Source organism: Panicum hallii, chromosome 6, assembly GCF_002211085.1.
Source record: "Panicum hallii strain FIL2 chromosome 6, PHallii_v3.1, whole genome shotgun sequence".
NCBI lineage: Eukaryota > Viridiplantae > Streptophyta > Magnoliopsida > Poales > Poaceae > Panicum > Panicum hallii.
In genome coordinates, this window is record NC_038047.1 from 502,684 (window position 1) to 526,444 (window position 23,761).

A 23,761-nucleotide genomic window follows, 5' to 3' on the forward strand; every position below is an offset into this window, starting at 1 on the left:
CGAAAACTCGAAACCCTAACCTCCGCCGCCTCGACCACCACCCCGATCGCAGGTGACCTCGCCAGTGGCCGCTCCCTCCATCTCCCATCTCTTACCGGTGGTCGTTCCCCCCACCTCCCACCCCTCGCGGCTTGCACCCTGCCGGTCTGAGCAAGGGGGGAGAAGGGGGGTGCTCCTATGTATATTTCGGAAGATGGGAAGCTACTAACGCCCAACCCACCATGGCCCATAATTGCTTTGCGCCGTCCCCCAGCCCAACAATGCAAAGCTTGGATTTTAAATCCTGTGAGCTGCATGCAGGACCACAACAGTCAGTAGAGCAGAACGCGCAGCAACAAGCTCGGGCGGATGTCGTACAAGGAAGGTGGTAGGTGTACTTTATACTCAACATTTATACAAATGTAGTTCAACAATTCCAATAAACTACTTCAACATTTTATGTGGAAATGTTGAGATAGTATCTAAAAAATGTTCAACATGTATACCAAAATGTTGAATCAATGCATTTTGAACGTTTTATTTTTTAAAATATAATAAAATATATTCATATTGGATCTTGTTTCGTTGTATAAAATCTAAGTAACATCATGGTTTGAATAGAATCCGAAACGCACTTATAGTTTGAAAGAAAAATAAAATCAAAGTTTCACATCCAGCAGCCAACCAGATGCCGACACCTGTCCTGCCCCTTCACAAGCCAGCCATGCGTGGAACTAGCTGCCTCACACGCTTTCATCTCGCCCGTTTATTTCCCTTTGCACGGATCTCAAATATTGGAAAATGGATAACAAAAAGTTTTTCGAAAGATATGTAGGAGCCACGAGGGGAAGGAGATCGTGCGGCCCACAGGGTCCGCACGAATCTCAAATATCTAAAGCCCGATAAGAAACGGGCTTCCGGAAGCTAGATAGGTTTGGCGGTGTGTCAGCAGCAGCAGACGAACGTGAGAGGCCCGGCCCACAGAAGAAATGCAAAATAAAGAACTCGGTTGTTTTCTGTGCGGCCCACTAAATTAGGATCACGATCCAGTCTGGCCCATTCAGTTCGCCTCTCGCCGACGATCACGCATTTTCCCAAGTACGCCACCACTGTCGGGTTACGACACGTCCTCCCTTCCCAGCGTACGCCTTCTCCGCCGTTCCTCTCCTCTCCGTCCTTCGAATCTTCCTTCGATCGCGCGCGAGGCGAGCGATTGGGCGGCGGGCATCTCGCGAGATGGCGGCAGCGGAGGCGGACGACCCGTCGTTGGCGGCGACCCTGGAGAAGTTCCGCCTCTACGAGACGCGCGCCGTGAGTATCCTCCATCACCCGCCTCCTCATCCACCCCCCAATTCCCCATCCGATCGGACTTGCTCCGCTGATCGAATCCGCCCGGGTCGCGTGCCTGGCAGCAGAGGTTCTACGTGATCGGGAGCTCGCGGGAGAAGCGCTGGTTCCGGGTGCTCAAGATCGACCGCTCCGAGCCCTCCGAGCTCAATGTCAGCGAGGACCCCGTCTGGTACTCGCTGCAGGAGGTCAAGAGCCTCCTCCAGCGCATCGACGAGGGCAACCGCTCCACCGGGGGGCTCACCTTCGTCACCAAGGCCTACGGAATCGCAGGTCAATACCGTCCCTTTTTTTCTCACTGATCAATTGCCTGCCCAACGCATTGATTCCTTCATCCACCTCCCGCTATTTGCGCCGGATGGGATGATTGGATTTCCCGAAATGTACTTCCTCTTCGGTGGATAAATTCTAATAGTGATTTGGCAGGTTTGTTTTGGTTGGAAAACAGCATCAGGATAGATATGACTTGGATACTTTGGATACTAGAAGGCTCCTATATATCCTCGTGCAGCTGTTCCTCAATATGCTTTGTTCCTGTTTCCTCTTCGCTATGCAGGTTGCATCAAGTTTCTGGAATCGTATTACCTGATTCTAGTCACCAGGCGCCGCCAAATCGGTTGCATTTGCGGACATGCTATATACTGTATAGATGAGAGTCAGATGATCACCATCCCACACTCGTCCGTGCAGACGGATGTTGCGACCTCGAAGAATGAGCTTAGGTATAAGAAAGAGCCTTTTTTGTGCACTGTTTTGCCCGTTCGAGTTTGTACATACCAGTGTACATTTACTGATTATGAAGGTTTATACCCTCTATAACAATAGGTACAAGAAGCTTTTGGCTAGTGTCGATCTCACCAAGGATTTCTTCTATAGCTACACATATCCCATCATGCAGAGCCTGCAGCAAAATGTCACTTCTGCTGGGATGAAGGAAATGCCCTATGAAAATTTGTTTGTCTGGAACACTTTCCTGACAGAGCCAATACGTTCAAGGTGCCGCAATACTCTCTGGACAGTAGCTCTTGTCCATGGGCACTTCAAGCAGGTTAGTAATAATAAACTCTGTCACATATATGTTCTTTTCCTACTATAACTTTTTTCTATTGCATGAGGTTTTGGAATCTTGCTTGATTCATGAGCTCGAGTTGAACCTTTGTCTTTCCCATTTGTTTTCCAGGTGAGGCTGTCAATTTTTGGCAGGGAGATAAATGTTGTCCTCATCTCTAGAAGATCCCGACATTTCGCCGGGACACGGTAGGCTTTGTTTGCTTTCAAGTCATTCCATATTTCTCGATATCCTTTTGCCTTAATGTAAACTGAAGTCGTTAACCTTTTATTGAGGCTTTCATGTCCTCTTCCATTGAGCATATTTTTTTTTAATATTGCTGTTGAGTTGTCACATGCATCTTGTTTCAAAATTTGAAACCTGTATATCAAATACATTGAAGATCTTTATTTGGGTGAATCAGTGCTCATTCTAAACCTTTCAAATCAGCAATAATTTCCTATCATCTTTCATTCACTTACCACTTGGCACCATTTTTCTATGCTCTGCAAGTTAATACATTATCACATTCTTGTTCAATTGAAAATTTACCATCCCAACATGGTTTCTGTAGGTATTTGAAAAGAGGCGTGAACGACCATGGAAAAGTTGCTAATGATGTTGAAACAGAACAGATAGTATTTGAAGAAGAAGCTGGTTCGTTGAAGGGAAGAATGAGTGCCGTAGTACAGATGCGAGGATCAATCCCTCTCTTTTGGTCGCAAGAGGCTTCACGACTCAGTCCTAAGCCTGACATTTTTGGTTAGTAGATTTTGTGAATAATTGTTTATAATCTCAGACCAACAGACATAGTATGATGCAGGATATTCATATATTAAAATAAAATTTTATTTCCTTATGGTAGAATACTAGACTTGTGCATCTGAGAATGGTTGAGTTTTGGCTTTTCGATGCTCATCCTAGCCCTCAACTTCTTAAATGAACATGCTTCTAGACCTGGAATTCATAAGATTTCTCAGTGCTGTATTACCTTAAAAATTCGCTGCAGTGCAGAGATATGATCCCACATATGAAGCAACCAAATTACATTTTGATGATCTCGCCCAGCGATATGGACATCCTATCATAATACTCAATTTGATAAAGGTACATACTTGCAACTTGATTGTGCAATCCCCAAATATCTTCATTTGCTGATTTAGTTTTGATTCTCCCAAATGTTAGCTTCAAGATAAAGCTAATGACTCTCTGTGTGGGACAGTGGAAAGATCATTAACCTGTTCAATTTTCAAATGTACTTTACTTTCGTTTCATTAGGTATTTGAGACTATAATCCTAATTCCTCCATTGCACACAAGAAATGATTGCTGCACATACCACATTGATATCTGTTGATAAATACAATATTCTTTTTGTTTGCACGTATATTCATTGATTCTTCATGCCTCGCCAGTAAAATTTAGACTGTGTGTAGTCAAAACTGATCTGAACAATATGTATCTTTTTTAAGTTTTGCTTGGACATGTTAGTTCAATTTATGGTGTACCGGCGTTAGTTGTTGCTAGTCTACTTTTACTTGTTTGTATTGACAACTGACATGTTACCTTTCATCCTTAATGGTTACTCATCAAGATTTTTTGTTCTCTATGTAGACTGTTGAAAAAAGGCCACGTGAAATGATGCTCAGGCGTGAATATTTTAACGCGGTTGGATATCTTAATCAAAATGTCCCAGAAGAGAAGAAATTGAGATTCATCCACTGGGATTTTCATAAATTTGCTAAAAGGTTTTCAAATGCATCTTGCTAATTTCAAATTTATGCAAGTTCGTGCTTGTTCACATGCTAATGTTACGCGCTCTTCTTTGTCAGCAAATCTGCAAATGTACTGGGTGTTTTAGGAAAAGTTGCGGGTGAAGCACTGGACCTTACTGGGTTTTACTACAGCGGAAAGCCAAAAGTCCAGAAGAAAAGGTCAACTCAGCTTAGTCGAACTAGCACTGCAAGGTAAATATGCAATCTGTTGGAATGTATAGCTTACAACAAACAGCTATTGTATCCTGCAGATTTGTTTTTTATCAGAGAATTGAGAAATCGAATGTAAGAAATGAGCAATTTCATATATGTCTGATCATCTATCTCTACCACACTAGCAACTAGGGGGACTGAATTATATCTATCTTAGCAAACATGCGCACAATAGCACATATGCTAACTGTACACTGACAATGTTATCTTCTTTCTTTACAGGGATGGTTCCCTTGATATAAGGGTTGGTTCTGGAGATCTTTCCAGGCTCTCGAGTAATGCTGATGCACTTAGCTCTACAGGATTTCAGGATATGAGAAATGAGGCTAACAAACAAGAGCCTTTTGGTGATGCTCCTTGTTACCAAACTGGAGTTCTTCGTACAAATTGCATAGATTGCCTGGATCGCACAAATGTCGCACAGTATGCTTATGGCCTTGCTGCTTTGGGGAGGCAACTTCATGCAATGGGACTGACACATGTTTCAAAAATCCACCCTGATAGCAGCATTGCTTCAGCTTTGATGGAAATGTACCAGAGCATGGGTGATGCACTTGCTCATCAATATGGAGGATCTGCGGCACATAACACGGTCAGTAAATATTCTCAACCACATTTTAAATTAAGAATATTTGTTAGTCATTTGATATGCTCATAGGGTCCAGAAGCCATTGTTTTTTGGGGGTAGGGTGGCAGCTGGAGCTATCTCCTGTTGCCTCCTTGGTTCTTTCTCTGGTTTCAGACATTCAATACTCTCCAATGAACTGGAACTGCATCCATTTGTTTCTTTTCAGGTTTTCACTGAGAGGCAAGGGAAGTGGAAAGCTACTACTCAGTCTCGGGAGTTCCTGAAATCAATTAAACGGTATTATAGTAATGCCTATACTGATGGTGAGAAACAAGATGCTATAAATCTGTAAGTCTTTCGTGTTGCTTCATCGTTGTTGCTATATTAACCAGACAAGGCAGCTTGAGCTGTTTACTGCCAGTGGCTGCAATTTGATTACCTCCGCTGATTCTTAGCTTGGTTGTATTATCAGATTTCTGGGATATTTTCAACCACAAGAAGGAAAACCAGCTCTTTGGGAGCTGGATACTGATTACTATCTTCATGTAACAACAGCTGGGGATGACCTTATGTCCAATAGCTACCCCTCGAGGCAAGTTTTAAATGTTCTTTGGTTCAGTTGTTATGATACAACGATCTTAGTTCCTTAACAAGATGTTAACTCACAGTTCTGCACCTGGTAATAATGCGTTCATGGGATCTGGAACTGCATTGATCCCTGGAACCACATTGAGCCCTGTTCCAGCATGTAAAGAGGATTACTCAAGGATGAAACTTACTTCATTTGACAAACTTATGGGAATGACATGTAGTTCGATAAAGAATGTAAGGCTTCATTGTGATGCTGATCTAAAGCTAAGTGGAGGTGTTGGAACTTCTGGAATGGCGCCAGATGCAGCGTATGCATCCCCCCCACCCCCTCTTATATGGTTGTTGATTGAATTCATTATCTTGATATTGTCCTTACAGCATGCATATATGATTCAGTGAGATACAGCTTAAAAGCCCAAACTGGTTGTTTGGTCAAAGAAAGCATACTGAGACAATTCCAACAGCAAGAGTTGCCCCAGTTGAAAATGCGAACGAGGGAAACAAAGATGAGGCGAACGCCTCTCTCTGTGGGGAACTGAATTGGCTATCCTCCTCAGCTGAATCATGCGAGGAGGACATTTTCAGAAGGTGACTCCATAAATTGCTATAACTCTTTATAAATGACTCATTGTGAGTGGGTGTGATTGATAGCCATCATTTTTACAATCCATTGTGGATAACTTTGAATTTTTGCTGTTACCTTTCAAATATGCAGGTATCTTGCATTCACAACAGCGGATGTAGAAAATGGTTGGTATGGCGGAACACTGATATATGACCAAGATGAAAACAGCGGGGCTTACAAACATTACTCTGAACTCTGCCAGGTAAGCAACTGAATGGTTGTGGCATGCTAAAAAAATTCTCATCATCTTTGCTTCAGAATGTATAAGGCCGCTTATTTATGCTTGCGATACTGTAGGGAGCTGTCATGGATCCTTTCGAGAATGACCCCGAGAAAGAACGGCACTACGCGGAGGCCCTTAGCGTGGATCTTGACATTTCAAATGATGCTCGGGTAGAGGCAGAAATGCAAGCCGCACTGGATGACTATCAGATCATAGGCTCGGATCTCAGCATCATCCCTTCATGCCGAGCGCTAGCTGAGGATCCAAGCCATCTGACGAGGTGGATCATTGGAGACGAGAAGCTGCGCGTTGGTACTGCACAGTAGCTCGATTTTTTTGTGTGGGTGCTGTACAGTACAGGTTGCTGGATCAACTTGTGAGTCGGTGTTTGTGTAAATAATAGAAGTGATGTCTTAAACATTATCGGTCGCTGTAATTAGGCATTTTTTTTTTCTGGGAGCAGACATACAAGTAATCATTGTTTGGAGTAAGCTGAGCCTCCGTTTGCGGTTCAGTATGGTGATTAAATGGCAAGCGTAAAGCAAGCCATGATTATCTTCAGACGACACCACTTTCTTACAGAAGATTGTACTCATGTCGGATTGTCTCACTTTGCAGATAGACCACCTGTTCGTTATTTAATCTCCTCGGAATCTATCACGTGTGTAGATTTTGATTTTAAAACACAGATGACGTTGGGTCCTTGAGCTCATAAAAAGAAGAATCTTTTTCATCTATTGTGCTGGCTAATTCATATCAAGACGCACAATGTGTTTGGCAAGTCATCACATCACGTGCGTTGGTCATGCATATCTATCCATCCCATTTTTGCAAATGTTTGTGCCCTACTTCAATCCAAATTGCAAGTCGCGAGCACAAGCGTGTCATGAGGATGTAGAGCAATTCTATTATATTTGTAGAAGGAGCAGTGGTTGATGCTTGATTGTTTAGGCATGGTACTAGAACAAGTCCAAAGGAATCTGAATCCGATGTGGCACTGGTTGGAGGCTTTGTCCTTCATCCTATGTATCCTTATCCATGCTCCAAGAAAGTCACATGAAAGAAGTGAGGAGTGTGGTTTAGCAGCCGGATGCTTCGTCACCATCTCATCTCCACCAATTTATAATTTGGATGCAAGTTGCTTCCTCCTGACGCATCCAAGATTTATACTGTATATTTAACACCTCTTGTATTGAATTGGAGATTGGAACGGAACAAAACAACAACAGCTACACATCAGGTCGAAATTTCAGAGCAATTTTTGGTGTATTCACTCGTGCACAACGAGAGGAACTCTTAGTTTATAAATAAATAAATATAAACAAACAAGTTGGATGTTGTTACGAATAATCTTCCATCAGAAGTTAAAGAAAAGCTGGGGCGGCGGCTGCAGCAGTAAAGAGGATGGAGTAGTCAGTATAGTTGCTTGACTGCTCCAGCTGAGTTGGTCGACTCGAGGCCATGGCCATGTCCGCTTCCTCCTCCTCCCGCGCCCTCCTCCGCCGGATCGGCGGCGCGCTCCTCCGCCGCTCCTTCTCCGCCTCCGCGGAGGCGGGAGCCGACTCCGCCGCCGCCGCGGGGTACCACGTGGCGGGCGGGCCCAGCTACATGCGCGGCGCCGTCTTCTGGGAGCCCGGGCGCCCACTCACGCTCGAGGAGTTTCAGATGCCGCGGCCCAAGGCTGGCGAGCTCCTCATCAAAACTAAAGGTCCCGCCTTTTTCTTCATCAAGACCAAAGAGTATAATTACATAGCTAAGAGGTCTTTGATCTAAAAACAAAGAGTTTTATTCCATAGCTGTCGCTTTGTTTCAACTTTCAGTCTAGATGGACTCGGTGGGTTCTCTGACTCTAATCCTGAATTAGAATTCCCAAGTGCCAGCTGCTGGTTAGGAATCCATGAATCAGAACTAACTTGAGCCCAAATTCTAATGATAATGTTTGCATAATCAAATGCTAAAGTGGTTGGTTTCATCACACACTCTGTGCAATGATGATTCACTTGAGTGCCTGCATTCTTTCTGTGACAACTATGGGAGTGTGGCAGATTGGAGTGCTGTGGTGATTGTTCTTAAGAATTTGATCTGATTCCTAAGATGTTCATCTGACACGGCGTTGACAAACTTGTGCAGCTTGCGGTGTCTGCCATTCCGATCTCCATGTCATGAAAGGAGAAATCCCTTTCTCCAGCCCTTGTGTCGTGGGCCATGAGATCACCGGGGAGGTTGTCGACCATGGCACGCACACTCCAGTTGAAATCGTCAATAGGTACATCGATGAAACCAGACTGCATATGCTTCATATAGGACTACTGCTGTTGATGCTGACAAATATGTTGTTACCACATACAGAGAGCTGTTAATTCAGTTTGTCAATCTTCAGTCATTGTGTTATTTCAGAACTGATAGGTCCTTTTTCCGAAAACGTTTCAGGTTCCCAATTGGAAGCCATGTTGTTGGTGCGTTCATAATGCCCTGTGGCAACTGCTTTTACTGTGTTAAGGTATAACATCTTTGGATAACGATAGCCCTTTTTTCTAGTGTTTTCAATGCTTTCTTGCTTATGTTCATGAGCACTGACTTGATACAGGGCCAAGAAGATCTGTGTGAGTCTTTCTTTGCATATAACCGTGCTAAAGGAACTCTATATGATGGCGAAACACGCCTGTTTCTACGCAGCAATGGTAACCTGAGGATATCTGATTGCATCATTCTTCAGTAATGCCACAATATAATTGTGAAGTATTAAAGTTCTTTTTCCATCTTCAGGGAAACCAGTGTACATGTACAGCATGGGCGGGCTTGCAGAGTACTGTGTCGTGCCAGCCAATGCTCTAGCAGTTCTCCCTCATTCGTTGCCATACACAGAATCAGCAATCTTGGGATGTGCAGTGTTTACCGCGTATGGTGCCCTGAGGCATGCTGCTGAAATGCGTGCGGGTGATTCAGTAGCTGTGATTGGAGTCGGAGGCGTCGGATCAAGGTTAGCAGATGCCTGATATAATGATGCATAGCGTTCATATTTCTCCATATAATTGTAACAATGAAAAACAGAAACATGATTACATGAGTATGCTTCTTGTCTCTTACTGGTATCTTAAAAGTAGATCTTTTGTTCACATCACCTCATAAGGCAAATTTGCAGCTGTTTACAGATAGCAAAAGCCTTTGGAGCTTCTGAAGTCATCGCAGTGGATGTTCTTGATGAGAAGCTCCAGAATGCTAGAACACTTGGAGCAACCCACACTGTAAACGCAGCAAAAGAGGATGCTGTTGAAAGGATAAAGGTACGTGTTGATTGTCAATATGTATGATTTATCATCATAACCACTGGAGTTCACAAACTAATCCTATATATCTACTTTGTTATAAGTGCTGACTGCTTAGGTTGCTTGTCTTGGTTTTTCAGTTTCTTTTTCTGTAAGTGGGCTGTGTTCAAATGTGCATATTGAACTTTTCAGCTGCTGACCCCATTCAAATGTAATTGTCTTGCTGTTCACAGGAAATTACTGATGGAAGGGGTGTGGATGTGGCTGTAGAGGCACTTGGTAAGGCATTGACATTTGCCCAGTGTACAAAGAGCGTACGAGATGGAGGCAAAGCTGTTATGATTGGGCTTGCTGCAACAAACGTTGTTGGGGAGGTTGATATAACCCGTCTCGTTCGACGACAGGTACACAATTCGACTGGCTTCCCTGTTTGTATTGTATGCATGCTTCCTTGTTAGTTCTTACATGCTTGCTTGGAACCAGGTGAAAATCATTGGGTCATACGGTGCAAGGGCCAGGCAAGATCTTCCTCAGATCGTGAAGCTCGCGGAAAGTGGTGCCTTCAACCTCCAGAACACCATATCGAGGAAATGCAAGTTCGAGGAGGCAAATGGCGCCTATGAGGATCTCAATCAAGGCAAGATCGTCGGCCGAGCTGTGATTGAGATCATGGAGTGAGGACTAGATGATCTTGTGGTTCCAAACATGGGTCGGACAATAAGTGTAATGTCATCTGGATTTACCAAAATTTATTGATGAGAAGATGACTAAACTAAAAAGGGAGATGTTCATTGTGTGCTTTTCGATGTGTTATTGGTTACTGAAACTGGAATTTTCTTATTTTTATTTAGTTTGCCCCTTCTTGTCTCATATTTTTAAATTATGTTTAGAAAAGATTTACTGTTGCGATAAATTAACTTGTTGCATCAGTTCCTGAGCCTACACTGATAAATAGTTCTAGATAGGAACTACAGATTGTTGCTTCTGAGTTTTGCAACAAAAATCACTACTGTCGTCGCGATGAAAATGAATGAAGTTTGCTATCATATATGATGAGGACATCACGTGTTTGATACAACTACATTAGAAACTTGATTTAAAGGTAAAACTATTCTTGATTTAAAGGTAAAATTATTCTTTATCATGATTGTATTTGATAAATTTGATAAATTGATAGCGAATATCATGATTGTATTTGATAAATTTGATGAATGAATGCTTCGCCATGACGTGTTTTTATTGTTATTTTCAAAAATACATACATAGATAAAAAGAGTATTAAACGCGCATGAAAAGTACGTAGGACCAAGGGATCAATTCCATATATTCCCAATATTCTTCACCAGCCCACCACGTCACTTTTGGTTCAAGAATTTTGGTGCAAGGAAAGAAAGAGTTCAAATCTAACATGTTTTGTATGTTGGATTCGGACTGTAAGAAAGAACCAAATTGTAACGGCTGCCACGACTTCGTATAGACTCCGATTGAGGTGTTCCTGGACTTCACAAAAAGCTTATCAAGTCTACTTTCAAACGGATCTAGACTCACATCCATATCTTCTAAGAGTTGGCCTCAGTGATCGTTTTCGTTCACAGACATTTTCTGTCTAGGTGTTGCGTTGTCTTATTTTGGCCCAATGGATCGTGTATCGAGTTTGGATTCATTAGGGACACGTTCTAGGGTTGGAGCACGACTCCAGCACCCTATGGTCGCCCTCCCACATTCATATATCTCCATAGCTACCACAAACAGATTGGATTTTATTTAGATCAATTTTAGCTCTGGATTTTATTTAAATTAAATTTAGCTCTTGCTACTTGCTGGTAAGCACGCGTGCTGGATCAGCCGCCCGTCTTCCTATCTTTGGAACCCCACTTTATTGAAGATTGCACTTTATTGGAGATTGAGTTTGAAACCTGCATTTACAACTAGTAATTCAGTACTTGTTTCTGCTAGTTTGCAGCACGAGTGCCCTAATGGCCGGGCTGTCACGCTCCATAAGATCACAGCAGTTATAAGAGGTGGTGTATCGATTGCTAAGGTACAACGTTCTTAGAAGGCTGTAGTCGGATCGTAAATATCATCTGCTCCATCAATCAAGTTATCCTAGGCTTCTTATTGGAAGATTACAAGCAAACTCTGGCGGGCTCACATTCGATGTACCTCTGGTCTAAAAATGGACGCACTTAGTCATGTTCCAAGTCAAATCATACTATACTATTCATCTAGTACATCTAGTATAGTATGAATCTTAATCACCGAAAGGTGTGCAACAGTGGAAACTAAAATAATGAAAGAATCAGAGAGGGAGAGAGAGAGAGAGAGAGAGAGAGAGAGAGAGAGAGATGTTCGAGCCCAAAAGTTCAGAACAGAAGGACAGGTCAGCCCCGCCTGACAGACCCGGTAGTTATGTTGGGCCGTGCCTGGGCCCAAAATTGGACCTGAGGTAGAAAACGCCAGCAGCCAGAAGCCCAGGAATGACAACAGCCCTGAAAAGCTGGTATGACGACAGTTTTCTCTGAAAGTAAAAAAAAAGATTAATGCCAAAACCTGTTCCAGCAAACCAATAAAAATCAGTCACTGACCATTTCTCTAGCTGGGAAACATAACATGTATGTTTACAGGATGTCAGCAAACCATGTACAGCGCAGGTACGGTAAAAGGGATCTCTGAAGTCCTCATAACTATGAATGATCTGTCACTTCCATTCGTGTACAACAACACATGGTACAATTCCAGGCAAACCCTATGTTTCAACCACATCCAAATGGAGATGTTTTCCTAGCATGCAAGGCAGCTTGCAGAAACATGCCTGACCTGCATGGATTTTACCCGCTCAGGCGTTGGCCACAATTTCTGTTTTCTTGTCCAGGCTAGAGCTCAGCAGCTCGTCGATCTTGGAAAAAACATCTTCCACGGTTGCATCTCCTTTCACCTAAATTACAGAAGTCAGTAAGCAAATTTTTTTTGTTCACATCAGCTTTGAGAGAACTGATGGAACAGAGAGTTTTCAATTAAAAGAGATGGTGCCTACTTTGACAAGAACATCCTCATATGTTGATAGCAAGGACTCGATATTTTGATAATAAGTCTCCAGCCTCAACTTGACCTGTAAAACAGCAAAAACAACATGTGTGACAAGTGGATTCTCATGACAACCATGTACACTGATTTAACAATCATATATCTGGTGGAACGAAGAAAAAGCAAACTTAATATACACTCTACATAAAGTTCAATCATCATAATATGCAGTTGAAGTAGCAGCATCCTATATCAGCACCTCTGCCACATCAATCGCAATTATATAACATAACAAGAACTACAGCACACCAACAGGCATCAGCAAAAAAAAAAAGAAAAAAAAAGAAAAGAAGAAGAAGGCCACTGATCATCAAGGGAAAGGCTTGCACACTACAAATGTTAACCATGTCAGTGGGCTTGAACATATATGCACTGAATACTTTAGATATCAGAAGTAGGCACATGATAAAATACAATGACCTTGTTTAACTTAGTAGAAGACCAAAAAAGGACATGTAGAGTAAAACGGTAACACCAAGATAGCGATTACATCCTATTTACTCATATATCAACAATATCTTTTGACGCTGCTTTTTACCAATAACCAGTACAAGTTTGTACCTTTTCTTCTGTATCATCAAATCTTTGTGTAAGCCTTGAAGCAATTTCTTCATTCTCTGGTGGAGAATACTTTAAATGATATATTTTCCCCGTGACAGGATCAAGGCGTCTTCCAACCACCCTTTCAACAAGGAGTTCATCCGGAACCTAGATTGGCAAAGAATGAGCTAAAGGTACAAATTTTCTATTCCTAAAATATAATCCTTTGGATTGAAGTTCATTTTATTCAACATAGGAAGCCTGATGGATAGAGTATGTGATTTTTTTTCCTCCTTTTTTTATGTAACTAACTCCAGAAAAACAAAATAACTAATCAATATCTGATCAAACAATGCTGAGTGAGTCACAACCGGTGTTTCTTCATTTATTGTGAGCAACCTATCGATTTAGCAAAGAATATCCAATTTGCAGTGTTTTAAGTCCTGGTTGCAGTCTTTAAAGAAATACATCTTAAAACTAGTAAGAATAATGGTGACAATTAGTCTAAAGGCCAAATATGATCTGGATGTGTCAACGATTTGATGTAGCTGGCACTTACATCTAACAGAATGCAAATATCAGGTCGGATTGCAAGAGTTTCCAATGCCATTGCCTGTGAATAACTTCTCGGGTAACCATCCAATAGCCAACCATTTTCCTGAGCATCTGGTTGCAGAAGGCGTTCCTTAACCATCTGCCAGAAACCCAAATTTGTTACTTTTATTTAGGAGCATTGCCAGCAAGTTGAAATTACACCAATGGAGAATTGGAAATAAAAGGTCGCTCACATTGACTACAATCTCATCAGGCACCAGCTGGCCCTTCTCCATGAATTCCTTGGCCTGCTTCCCATTCTCGGACCCAGCAGCGATCTCCGCCCGTAGCAAATCTCCAGCAGAGATGTGCACCAGACCAAACTGCAAAAAGCACAGAAATGCTTACTGAATGACTGCCATGGTCACAGTGAGCATCGCCCATGAGAGGACAATATGATGCGTTATGAAGAGAAGAATTCTGAAATACTAGCATACAAGTCTCTTCCTGAATCTATGACTTACTTTGGCCTTGATGAGCTCACATTGCGTGCCCTTGCCTGACGCGGGAGCCCCTGATATCATGACCTTGAGAGGGTCAGCCAACGCTGCCACCACAGCCTGAAATGAAGAACCACACAGTATGAATTCTGCCGTGGAATAACTCGTGTAAGGTAATTATCCAGGAAAGTCCACGGAGATGGGATTGGCTAGGATTAGCAAGATCTATGCTATGGTCTCCCAGTAACCCCATGTCTGGCGAATCCTCCAAACCTCAGCAAGCAAGCGATTACCTTGGCCGCCCGAGGCAAGGAGCGGGTCGCCGGCGAGCGGCGGCCGGCGGGGCGGAGCCGGAGGGAGCGGGAGCTGGGGGCCGCGCCGGGGAAGAGGAGGCGGCCCTGGGCAGGCGTCCTCTGGTTCGTCGACTGCGCCGGTGAGAGGGAGGCCTTGGCGGCGGTGCAGGCGGCGGCCATGGAGGAAGCCATGGGCGGCGCCGGCGGAGCAGAGGCGGAAGACGACTAGAGGCAGTGGACAGAAAACAAAGGGAGCCCCTTTTGTCTATTTATAAACAAAATCAGTTTGCTTCTTTTTGGAATTTTTTAGGCCTCAAACTGGTGCTCGTTTTTTCTTGTGGTCTTGGTTCCTGGCTTCATCCATTTACCAAAAAATGGTCCTTTTTTAGGCCTCAAAATGGTGCTCGTTTTTCTGGTGGTCTTGGTTTCTGGCTTCATCGGTTTATCAAGATCATGAACGCCCGGTGATGCACGTAGTACATTGCGCACCGCACAATCTGTACGTTGTTCTCTACGTTGCTTCCAATTCATAATTTTGTTGTTTTCGAAACCTTCGGTTGTTTCAGTTTTGTTTTCAGTTGCCGCCATTTTTTCTGGTTGATTTGCAATTGTTTTTTCACTCGATTTTTTGATTTATTTCTTGATGACTCTTGAATTGAATCATGGGCCTAAGACAGATCAGACTGATCTAAGGCAGCCCAGCCAGCCCATTTGCACCTAACATTCCATGACGATCCTCACGGTCTCAGTCAGCGATGGCACAAGACTGCTGCTGCAACCTGCATCATCTCTGTCAGGCAGCAAATTGCTTCGGTTTCCTTGGTCAAGCAGCACGTGTTCCTCTTTTTCTTACGCGGATCGGAGAAAAATGAGAGCACGTGTTTCTCTACTTCCTGTTCGCCTGTCCAGCTTATGCTTATCCTGACTGACCAAACAAAGCTGCAGCAAACCCACATATGCATTTTAGCTCCAAAAAAGAAAGACAAAAAAAGAGCATCTGCATCCTTGGTAGGATGCTGCAATAGCTTATTCACAACTCTATCCTGACCCCTCAGTTGCAGGAATCATGGGTGGCTCCCTGGCTCCAGTGCCAGGGTTCAGACTTCAGAGCATGGAACTACAACCACCAACAGCTTTGGAGCAGCATTGCAGCAACAGATAGCAGTAACACAATTATTTCCTCCTCCTCCTCCTCTTTCTCTTTTCCTTTCGCGGAGAGCACCACAACTGTAGTTGCTAGCGCTACTGATACGATGATCTGAACTGCAATCTTCTTTTTCTTCGATCAAGCACTGATGCTTCAGTCCTCAAGAAATCATGTGTCAATGCCTGATCAACGCTGCAAGTCAACCCTCCCTTGCTGCCCTTTATCATCTCTTCTTGTCTCTGTTACCTGTTTGGCCTTCACAGTGGAGCTTGAGCAATGAGCTCAAGTGGCAGTACTTGTCTGTCTACAACAATAAAGCCTGCCTGCCTCCAAGTGTACATTGTAATCCATTGCATTGCAGGTCGCTGTACAACCAAACTGCATTGCTTGAAGGTGCATGCATCCAATTTTTGCATTGGGCATCAGCAGTTCTGCAGTTGAAACTTGCAAAGCTGTTGACTTTGAGGAAAAGAGAAAAAGGGAGCTACACAAAATCTTTGCTAGATACTACTCCTGATTGAAAAGGGGAACATCCATAGCCCACAGGATCCCCTCTTTCTCTGGTTTTCTGTTGCCCAGATGTTCAGTTCATGATCCGGTTGTTGCTGATTACTACCGGAATGAACATCTTATCAAGGTCAAATATCCACATGAAGCTTATGGAGAAAAACTGAAAAGAAAAGAAAAACTCTTATAACAAAAAAAAAAGGAGAGAAAACTGAGCATGGCAATGCTCTTGAGTGGGGAAAAGAGAAAGGGACAAAGCGGGAAACATGGTTGACATTCCGAAAGTCCGCGTATCCGCCACTCAATCAGTTGATGGACATTGTGCTGCTAGCATCAATCTGCAGCAGTAGGAGTAGCACCGGTGGGATGAACAACCAAAACAACTAACCCAATCCTTGTCACAGGTCTCGGCAGACACGATCGGTATGATGGGATGACACTGCAAGTTGATCTAGTGCTGGCTGGTCACTCCAACTAATAAAAAAAGAGAGACCAGGATCCATGTTTCAGAGCTGGATTGGACCCTTCGTCTTCGTGCCATGTGTTCCATTGCATCGAATGGCTCAACTGCATGAACCCAACGAACAACTGGATGCATGCTCACCAGCCAAGCTCGCGAGCGGCTGGCCGGGTGGAGCGCTCGCGGCCGGCTACTAGCCAACCAAGCCGCCATTTCCGAACATGTGAGCTCGTTCGTCTCGGATTTGCCGAATCGGGAGCGCCTGCTCCCGTTGCTGCCGCATTCAGGGGGTGAGTGGGATCTGCCTTTGCGGCGGCGGCGGCTTGCCAGGACGGCGACGGCGCCGGTCGCGCAGGAGGACGAGCCCATCCAACACCAAAATAGGGGCCAATTTGCAGATATCCGGATAGCGATTAATAATCAAGATCCGATTCAGGGGTGTTTATGAAAAGCATGAGAACCCATACGTAAATATTCGGATCGCGATTATTAATCGCGATCCAAATCAGAGGGTTTTATAAAAATGAAGGGGTAATATGCAATCGCAATTATTATTTGCGATCCAAAGTAGGGGGTTTCATATAAAAGTGTAGGAGGTAATATGAAAATATTCGGATCGCGATTATTATTCGCGATTCATAATAGGGGCCTCTTTGCAAATATTCCGGGCGGCGACATCACACCCGGCGAGATCGCCGGCGCCCGCCGCCGCCAATCCCGGGCCCTCCCCGCGTAAAATCCAAAACCCCAGCCGCCGCCTCCGGATCCCCTCACCCGCTGCCGACGCTCACAGCTCGAGCTGCTCCGACGGATTTCTTAATGCTGCCGCGGGCCTGCGGCTGCGCCGGCGCCGGCGCGTCGAGAGCTCGCGGCGCCCAGACACAGGGAGCGCGGCGCCCGCGGCCTGCGATGGCGTGGCCTCACCATTGCAGCAGAGCTCACAGCTCAGCCTCAAACCGAGTATGCGATCACTTCCTAATCCTTTTTTATTTCTTTCTTTCTGTTATCTTTATTTTATTGTTTGTTATTGTCGACGAGCATTGCTTCACAAATTCTGGAATGCCATCGCGAACTTAAAGAACCAGTTCAATTCAGAGGAAGATTCTTGGTGTTCTTGGAATGGGGCTATGCGGCTCAAGGGTGATGCCAATCCTGCCGCACAGTACAATCAGGATGAACATTGGTGAGAAGAGCTTCTGCAGGAGGACATATATGAGGTATCTATCTCCTTGTCAATTAGTACCTGAATCTTTCTCATGTTCCAATAATTGGTGGCTCCTGTAGTCTTACAGTTATAAAGATCACACAACAAATCAGATCAGGGGCAACTAGGTGATCCTGACTCATCATCATTGTGAGCCTGAATCGTGTGCGGCGGTGTTTAACACAAGTCAACAAAAGCTTCTGATCAGGTCCACTAATGTCCTGAAAATGGCACGGCATGTACATCAGACAGGACATGTTGCTGCATCACCTATCAAAACTGCCTACTCCTTAAGCACTAAGTAAGAAATCTGTGCCAAAGGGAAAGGATTATTCCAATGGCAACTATTATACCGTGATTTTCGGATGGGACAAGATACTCTTTCAGTAAACAAGCGATAATGATACACAATTAGGCAGGCCAATCATGGAAGAATAGAACTTACATGGGGCTAGCTAGCTGCCTAATAGGTTTGCACTTTGCACCGATGCATAGATTAGTGATCCTTGATATACGAGATGTCCTGATAAAGGAGATGCATGCAAGTGGTAAAGCTGATTGGTGAAAAGTTGAGTGTCTTTCTAGTAAAGCTTCTAGTGTTACATGTAAAGAATAGATTCTGAACATTATTATGTTAACATGGCATGTGAGGAGCTGTCATTGTATAGAGAGGATCAAGAACCATCGTAATAGTTACACCTACTTTTCTTGGTTATATAAGAGATGGTACGATTCGACCGATTCTTAGGGGTCTCCTTTTCTCAAATGTGGATTTGAGGCATATGTAGGCATCATGGAACCATATGCCTTGCTTCTACATGTATTTTAAGTGAACTGGGTAAGAATAGATAACCCCAACTGTCAGGTAGATTGGTCCAATCTATGTAGGTACGGATTCATTTGTTTTGGTGAAAATTCTTGCCTTGTGGAGTAGAACTCAAGAATCATCCCAAATTACTTTACCTGAAGTTAGTTATTACTTTCCACAACTGTAAATGTCCCTGACTTTATTCCTATAGTAGTAGTTGAATAAAGGACAGCTGTAACGAGAAATGTGCTATTCACTGTGTACAATAAGCACTAACTTTATGATGCTTTGAATAATTACGCCTTTCATTAGGCCTCTCTAAGTCTGAAAATTTTCTTCCTTTCAAAAAATAAATTGAAAAGCTGCTTAGTTGACTAATATACTAATAGCTACTCTACACTAGCAGCTCAAACACTTATGTGAGACACTAAGACTGCACAGTTCTTTTGCAGTTGGATCACCACTTATGTGAGGTAACGTCAACATCTGTATCACCATACTCCCATTGTGGAAAGAATTACCAGCTAATTTGGGATTTTTCTTTTCAAGAAGATGACATTCACTATGGTGGGAGTACAAGAAGGATCAAGTCTTTAGATGTAGGACATCTATATGGAATTAAATAAATATTTGTTACAACAAAAAATCTTCTCTGTTTCAAGGATTATTTCTGGATTGAAGCTTAGAGCACTGAGCTCTGAGCAAATGATTTTAGTTAGGGTCACCAGCTCTCTTGAATGTCTATATAATGCAGTGAAACAAAAGAAAGGAAACATCTTGTGTTCACGCAAAAAACCGGCTATCGGCTTTCTATGTTGCCACACGCGAGGATCTAAGAGATTTGTTTTACTTCGGCGCAGGCTCCAAATTAGCTTAGCTAGGTGTTAGGCGTGCCAGTCAATTTGACCTGCAATTGACAAGGTAAACGAAAAATACATGAGCCGACAGGCGGCGAAGCCTTCATGCTCATAGATAGGCGTTCTTTGAATAAACACCACGTATAAATAGATATTGAATGTAATTATGTAGTGTAAGTGAATAATCAACTATAAGGCCGATCCCAGTATCCTGAAGAGCACGAGTGGCTCATCGGCTGTCCAAACCAGATCCACGTAATTGATGATAATAAAACGTAAAAGCTATCCGCTAGAAAGCCGATAGGAAACGAAGCGCCGTTGAGCTCCTGCTCCACTATGACTAGGGCTATAAGCCGATGAAGTTTAAACTAACGTTACATCAGTATTTCCAGATGAAACTACAATGATGCGCCCGGTAGTTGCAATCTAGAAACGCTGGCAGCAAGCCGTTAATCTAAACTTCACAAGACGATGAATCTATCCACAATAGAACTTGATCCCAACAGTACTTGAGAAGTAGCCGAGATTAAGATGCAACATGCCATTGAATGATCTCGTCTATTTCAACACGATAAAAGCTAATTAAAGCAAATTAAATAGCGAGATGATAGATTAGAGGAATATCGGTCGATGCAAGCTTAATCAAGGCTAGGATAGCTGTGACTCTATCAAAAATCTAGTAAGAGATCGAATGATGCAGCCTACAAGATATGATAGGAATCGATAACTAGTAGATGAGCTAGACGAGATTACAATGATGCGCCGGTAATCAAAGCCTAGAGCACCTGAGGATGGCGATGTTTGCAAGTGAACCGGAGGTCGAGATGATGCAGCATGTTCACCGAAGAAGACGATGAGTAGCTACATTACTCCTATTCCTAGGGTTTGGTGTGAGAGCCAAAAAGGTAAATTGTGTTTGATTGATCGAGAAATGATTTACAATGACCCCGGATGTATATATTTATACCCTGGACTAATAGCTCGAGACTTGCCTAACAAGAAAAATCTAAAAGAAATATTAAGATACATGGACTCTAATTTTTCTTACGCAGAGTCCTTACTAATGAAGCTTTCTGTCCGACGTGTCCATGAAGAAGCCAATATTTAAATAAACCTGTAAGCTTTCTATCCGACGTGGCCATGAAGAAGCCAATATTTAAATAAACCTTCTGGACTCTGGTATAAGCATTAAATCTCAATGCTCTCTGGACAAGTCAAACTTGTGAATCATCTGCATGCATGCCTGCTCGTCGCATATGATCCCTGCCGATGCACGCTAGTAGCCGATAATCTACATACTTCAGATTATATCGGAATTACTGATAAAATCTGATGTCAACATCTTGATTCCTGAGACATACCGGTGTTCAGCATTAGAGTTATCTAGAACTGCCTACCAATTTGTCTGCAGGATTCCAAGAAAATAAGTAGGGATAAACATTTCATCGGAAAAGTCAAGATTTATTTATAATGAGAAATGTTCTTTTCACTCTGGTTCACAAACAAGATATATTGTTTTTGTGGTTGGAAATTGTTGCGGCTTTTTTTGGTTCTCTGCAAATGTACGCAGCTTTGTATTGACTACTGTTCTGATAGCTAATCTGAAAATATGCTGCTAGATAAGGAACTAGTGCATAGTTTATTTGTTGCTAGATAACTTTGTGCAGTAACATCAGCATCTCGGTCAGTACATTTCACTGCATAAAGAACCAACTTCTAATCTGAAGGTTTTCTTTTTCATGAAGATGACGTTCACTGTACTGGGAGCACCAGCAGCGGTGTTGGATAAACTCTGAAATCAAATACTGTTATATCGTTCGCAGGCACAAGTCCATAAATACAGTAGATACCTTTTGGGCCTTTAAAAGCTGTACATAACGCAATAGAGTAAAAGAAAGAAAATATCTTAAGACCATGATTTTAAATCGCCGGCTAATAAATTTAGCGGCAGGGCTGCTTTTACGTTACAGCATTTAGCGAGCTATAACCGGTTTTAGCGGGCTAAATGCCATAGCGGCTATCCTTTCTAGCAGCTATAGCCGATTATACACATGTTCGTGTCCAGCCTTACAGTTACCTAAAAACCTAAAAGTGCCTGCCAAATTTTCCGCAGGACAAGGAAAAGCATAGCTCAAGCATCGCTTTCGGGAAAAAGACTGAAGTGGAGTGGACTGAATTTTCAGTTGGAGGTCCGGTAGCCAGTGTCCCCCATACAACCCAAGGTCAGACAAAACTACACAACCAACTCTTGCAAACGATGAGATGTCCATCCACTTGAACCACTCGCATATCAGCATATTGATCAGTTCCATGCACTCAATTCTCTCATTGAAAGTATACAAACTGCTGTGGGCACGTGTCGCCCATTGTGATAGCGCTCTTCGTGCTTGAAACAATTTGCCCTGTGCTTCAACTTGACCTGAAATATGCCAGATTCCTCTTCTTATATCAATAAACGAAACAGTGCTCCTGCCTTCGTTTCACGAACTCAATACGCTTGTTATTTTCTCACTGTGCTACTGAATCTTTGAAACAGAACAGTTTATGATCTATGCAGGTTCAGAAATAAAGCCATGCATTCAAAGTTCAGAGGAGTACACATATTCTATAAGGATGTTTTTAACTTTTTTTATGTACTAACTTTTACTACATGCTATCATTTCACTGTTCATACTTTTTGTTAGTCCCCCACTAGTTCACTTTAGGAGTACTTAGCAAGCACAAAGCCACCTGCCTTTTTCTCATCATCTGTCAGCCCCTTAATCGTTCCATGTTCCATCCATCACAGTTCACAGTTACCTCAACACCATAAAGACCCACAGGCTCCTCTTCCACAAACACTCACCTCCTCTGCACACCACACAGACACACACAAGGAACACTAGTGGTAGTATGTGCTAGAGCTGAAGAAGCTTGGCTTCAGAGGCCGGCCATGAAGAGCTCTTCAGCTGCATCAAGGCTGAGACTGAAACAGGAGCAGGCGAGCGATGGTAGCAAGATGCAGGGAAGCGGTCTGAGCAGCAGCCTGGAGCTCAGGCTCGGCATCTCTTCAGACAATGGCGGCGGCAGTGATCCATGGCTCGGTGTCGGAGTGCACCCTTGGAGCCTGGCCTCCAGGCAAGAGAAGGCGGCCCTGGAGCAAGCGCACCAGCGGCCTCCTCCGCAGCCGGTGGGGTGGCCGCCGGTGGGCGCGTTCCGCAAGAGCCACCTGGCCGGCGCGAAGGCCGCCGAGGAGCCGAGCAAGGAGAAGCGTGGCTCCGGCGAGCGGCCGGCGGCGAGCATGTTCGTGAAGGTGAACCTGGAGGGCTGCGCCGTCGGGAGGAAGGTGGACCTGCAGGCGCACCGCGGGTACGCGTCGCTGTCCCGCGCGCTGCAGGGCATGTTCCATGGCTTCCTGTCAGGTCAGGACTCAGGACTCGATTCAGGACTCAGGAGAGAGCTAAGCATCCCTTGTCGTCGTTGTGTGTACGTGTCGATCACCATGAGATCGTGTGTCCTTTATTTTCAGATGGCCAGTGGAGGATCGCAGGCAGAGAAGACGACGACGATGACGACGAGCCGACGAAGAAGAACAGGACGAAGACGTACATCCTGCTGTACGAGGACGACGAGGGCGACCGGATGCTCGTCGGCGACGTGCCATGGGAGTAAGTTGTTCTTAATTCTCACAGTGGGAGATGGAGATTTGTTGATCTGAGGTCGTCGACGCGCTGATGAGCTTTGGAGCGTCGATCTTGTTGCTGCAGGCTGTTCATGGCTTCGGTGAAGAGGCTCTACATCGCACAGGACCCCAGGAAGAACTAGCGAGAGAGAGAGAGAGCTGAGATGATGTTGCTCGATAGTATCGCTGCTTTTTCTATACAGCTCAAAGCAGATAGAGATAGCAACACTGTATGCTACTATCTAGCAGTTCATATAGGAAGTTTTGCTTGTGTAATATTTCAGACTTTGGTGAATTATTAATCGGATTAGCTAATATATATAATGCCTGGTGAATTACTAATGAAATGGCACGCCGAGGTGGCAAAGCTGCATCAGAAAACAATATGCAAATTACTGGTTTGCTTACGTGGGCCCGGTTTTGACCCGGTCAATCCCAAGCAGATGCTCTAAAGCTGATAAGCTCGTGGTTTCGATCCTAGGAGCCATGCAAGGGCTTCTGCTTCCATCCACCGTGGAAAATGGCTGGAAAG

The 23,761-nt window shown here is 43.8% G+C and overlaps 4 protein-coding genes across 6 annotated transcripts; 3 read left to right on the forward strand and 1 right to left on the reverse strand.

The window, feature by feature from the left end:
- The first annotated feature begins 1,100 nt into the window (after positions 1-1,100).
- Positions 1,101-6,963, forward strand: LOC112897394 (phosphoinositide phosphatase SAC1). Of its 3 annotated transcripts, none has more exons than XM_025965682.1 (16): positions 1,107-1,290; positions 1,392-1,599; positions 1,883-2,048; positions 2,152-2,374; positions 2,507-2,583; positions 2,949-3,136; positions 3,384-3,481; positions 3,988-4,121; positions 4,206-4,340; positions 4,584-4,953; positions 5,156-5,277; positions 5,402-5,521; positions 5,598-5,828; positions 5,917-6,108; positions 6,236-6,347; positions 6,443-6,963. In XM_025965682.1, exons 1-16 carry the CDS (start codon positions 1,216-1,218, stop codon positions 6,692-6,694), a joined length of 2,703 nt encoding a protein of 900 aa, XP_025821467.1. In that variant the 5' UTR covers positions 1,107-1,215; the 3' UTR covers positions 6,695-6,963. The 3 variants fall into 3 exon arrangements, with proteins under 3 accessions (XP_025821469.1, XP_025821467.1, XP_025821468.1); XM_025965683.1 differs by having other exon boundaries at positions 1,108-1,290; positions 1,395-1,599; XM_025965684.1 differs by lacking the exons at positions 6,236-6,347; positions 6,443-6,963 and having other exon boundaries at positions 1,101-1,290; positions 5,899-6,035.
- Positions 6,964-7,787: 824 nt separating this feature from the next.
- LOC112898614 (alcohol dehydrogenase) lies at positions 7,788-10,504 on the forward strand. Its single transcript, XM_025966968.1, has 8 exons — positions 7,788-8,076; positions 8,499-8,634; positions 8,799-8,868; positions 8,956-9,049; positions 9,135-9,348; positions 9,511-9,652; positions 9,868-10,038; positions 10,118-10,504. The coding sequence occupies exons 1-8, from the start codon at positions 7,830-7,832 to the stop codon at positions 10,310-10,312; spliced, it is 1,269 nt and encodes a 422-aa protein (XP_025822753.1). The 5' UTR covers positions 7,788-7,829; the 3' UTR covers positions 10,313-10,504.
- A 1,681-nt stretch (positions 10,505-12,185) lies between these two features.
- On the reverse strand, positions 12,186-14,836 carry LOC112897653 (adenylate kinase, chloroplastic). Its single transcript, XM_025966006.1, has 7 exons — positions 14,586-14,836; positions 14,317-14,412; positions 14,047-14,175; positions 13,818-13,952; positions 13,280-13,426; positions 12,669-12,743; positions 12,186-12,569 (listed from the first exon to the last, which is right to left on the reverse strand). Exons 1-7 carry the CDS (start codon positions 14,775-14,777, stop codon positions 12,471-12,473), a joined length of 873 nt encoding a protein of 290 aa, XP_025821791.1. The 5' UTR covers positions 14,778-14,836; the 3' UTR covers positions 12,186-12,470.
- A 7,561-nt stretch (positions 14,837-22,397) lies between these two features.
- Positions 22,398-23,554, forward strand: LOC112897650 (auxin-responsive protein IAA25-like). The gene is made up of 3 exons (XM_025966004.1): positions 22,398-22,969; positions 23,077-23,215; positions 23,315-23,554. The coding sequence occupies exons 1-3, from the start codon at positions 22,501-22,503 to the stop codon at positions 23,370-23,372; spliced, it is 666 nt and encodes a 221-aa protein (XP_025821789.1). The 5' UTR covers positions 22,398-22,500; the 3' UTR covers positions 23,373-23,554.
- Positions 23,555-23,761: the final 207 nt, after the last annotated feature.

Coding starts and splice junctions, on each gene's coding strand:
- LOC112898614 (XM_025966968.1), top strand. CDS start 7,830: ATGGCCATGTCCGCTTCCTCCTCCTCCCGCGCCCTCCTCCGCCGGATC. Junction 9,050..9,134: donor CCTGTTTCTACGCAGCAATG/GTAACCTGAGGA, acceptor TTCCATCTTCAG/GGAAACCAGTGTACATGTAC. Junction 9,653..9,867: donor ATGCTGTTGAAAGGATAAAG/GTACGTGTTGAT, acceptor TGCTGTTCACAG/GAAATTACTGATGGAAGGGG.
- LOC112897650 (XM_025966004.1), top strand. CDS start 22,501: ATGAAGAGCTCTTCAGCTGCATCAAGGCTGAGACTGAAACAGGAGCAG. Junction 22,970..23,076: donor GTTCCATGGCTTCCTGTCAG/GTCAGGACTCAG, acceptor CTTTATTTTCAG/ATGGCCAGTGGAGGATCGCA. Junction 23,216..23,314: donor GTCGGCGACGTGCCATGGGA/GTAAGTTGTTCT, acceptor TTGTTGCTGCAG/GCTGTTCATGGCTTCGGTGA.
- LOC112897653 (XM_025966006.1), bottom strand. CDS start 14,777: ATGGCTTCCTCCATGGCCGCCGCCTGCACCGCCGCCAAGGCCTCCCTC. Junction 14,413..14,585: donor CCTTGCCTCGGGCGGCCAAG/GTAATCGCTTGC, acceptor TCTTCATTTCAG/GCTGTGGTGGCAGCGTTGGC. Junction 13,427..13,817: donor ATATTTGCATTCTGTTAGAT/GTAAGTGCCAGC, acceptor TTGCCAATCTAG/GTTCCGGATGAACTCCTTGT.
- LOC112897394 (XM_025965682.1), top strand. CDS start 1,216: ATGGCGGCAGCGGAGGCGGACGACCCGTCGTTGGCGGCGACCCTGGAG. Junction 2,049..2,151: donor ACCTCGAAGAATGAGCTTAG/GTATAAGAAAGA, acceptor CTATAACAATAG/GTACAAGAAGCTTTTGGCTA. Junction 3,137..3,383: donor TCCTAAGCCTGACATTTTTG/GTTAGTAGATTT, acceptor AATTCGCTGCAG/TGCAGAGATATGATCCCACA.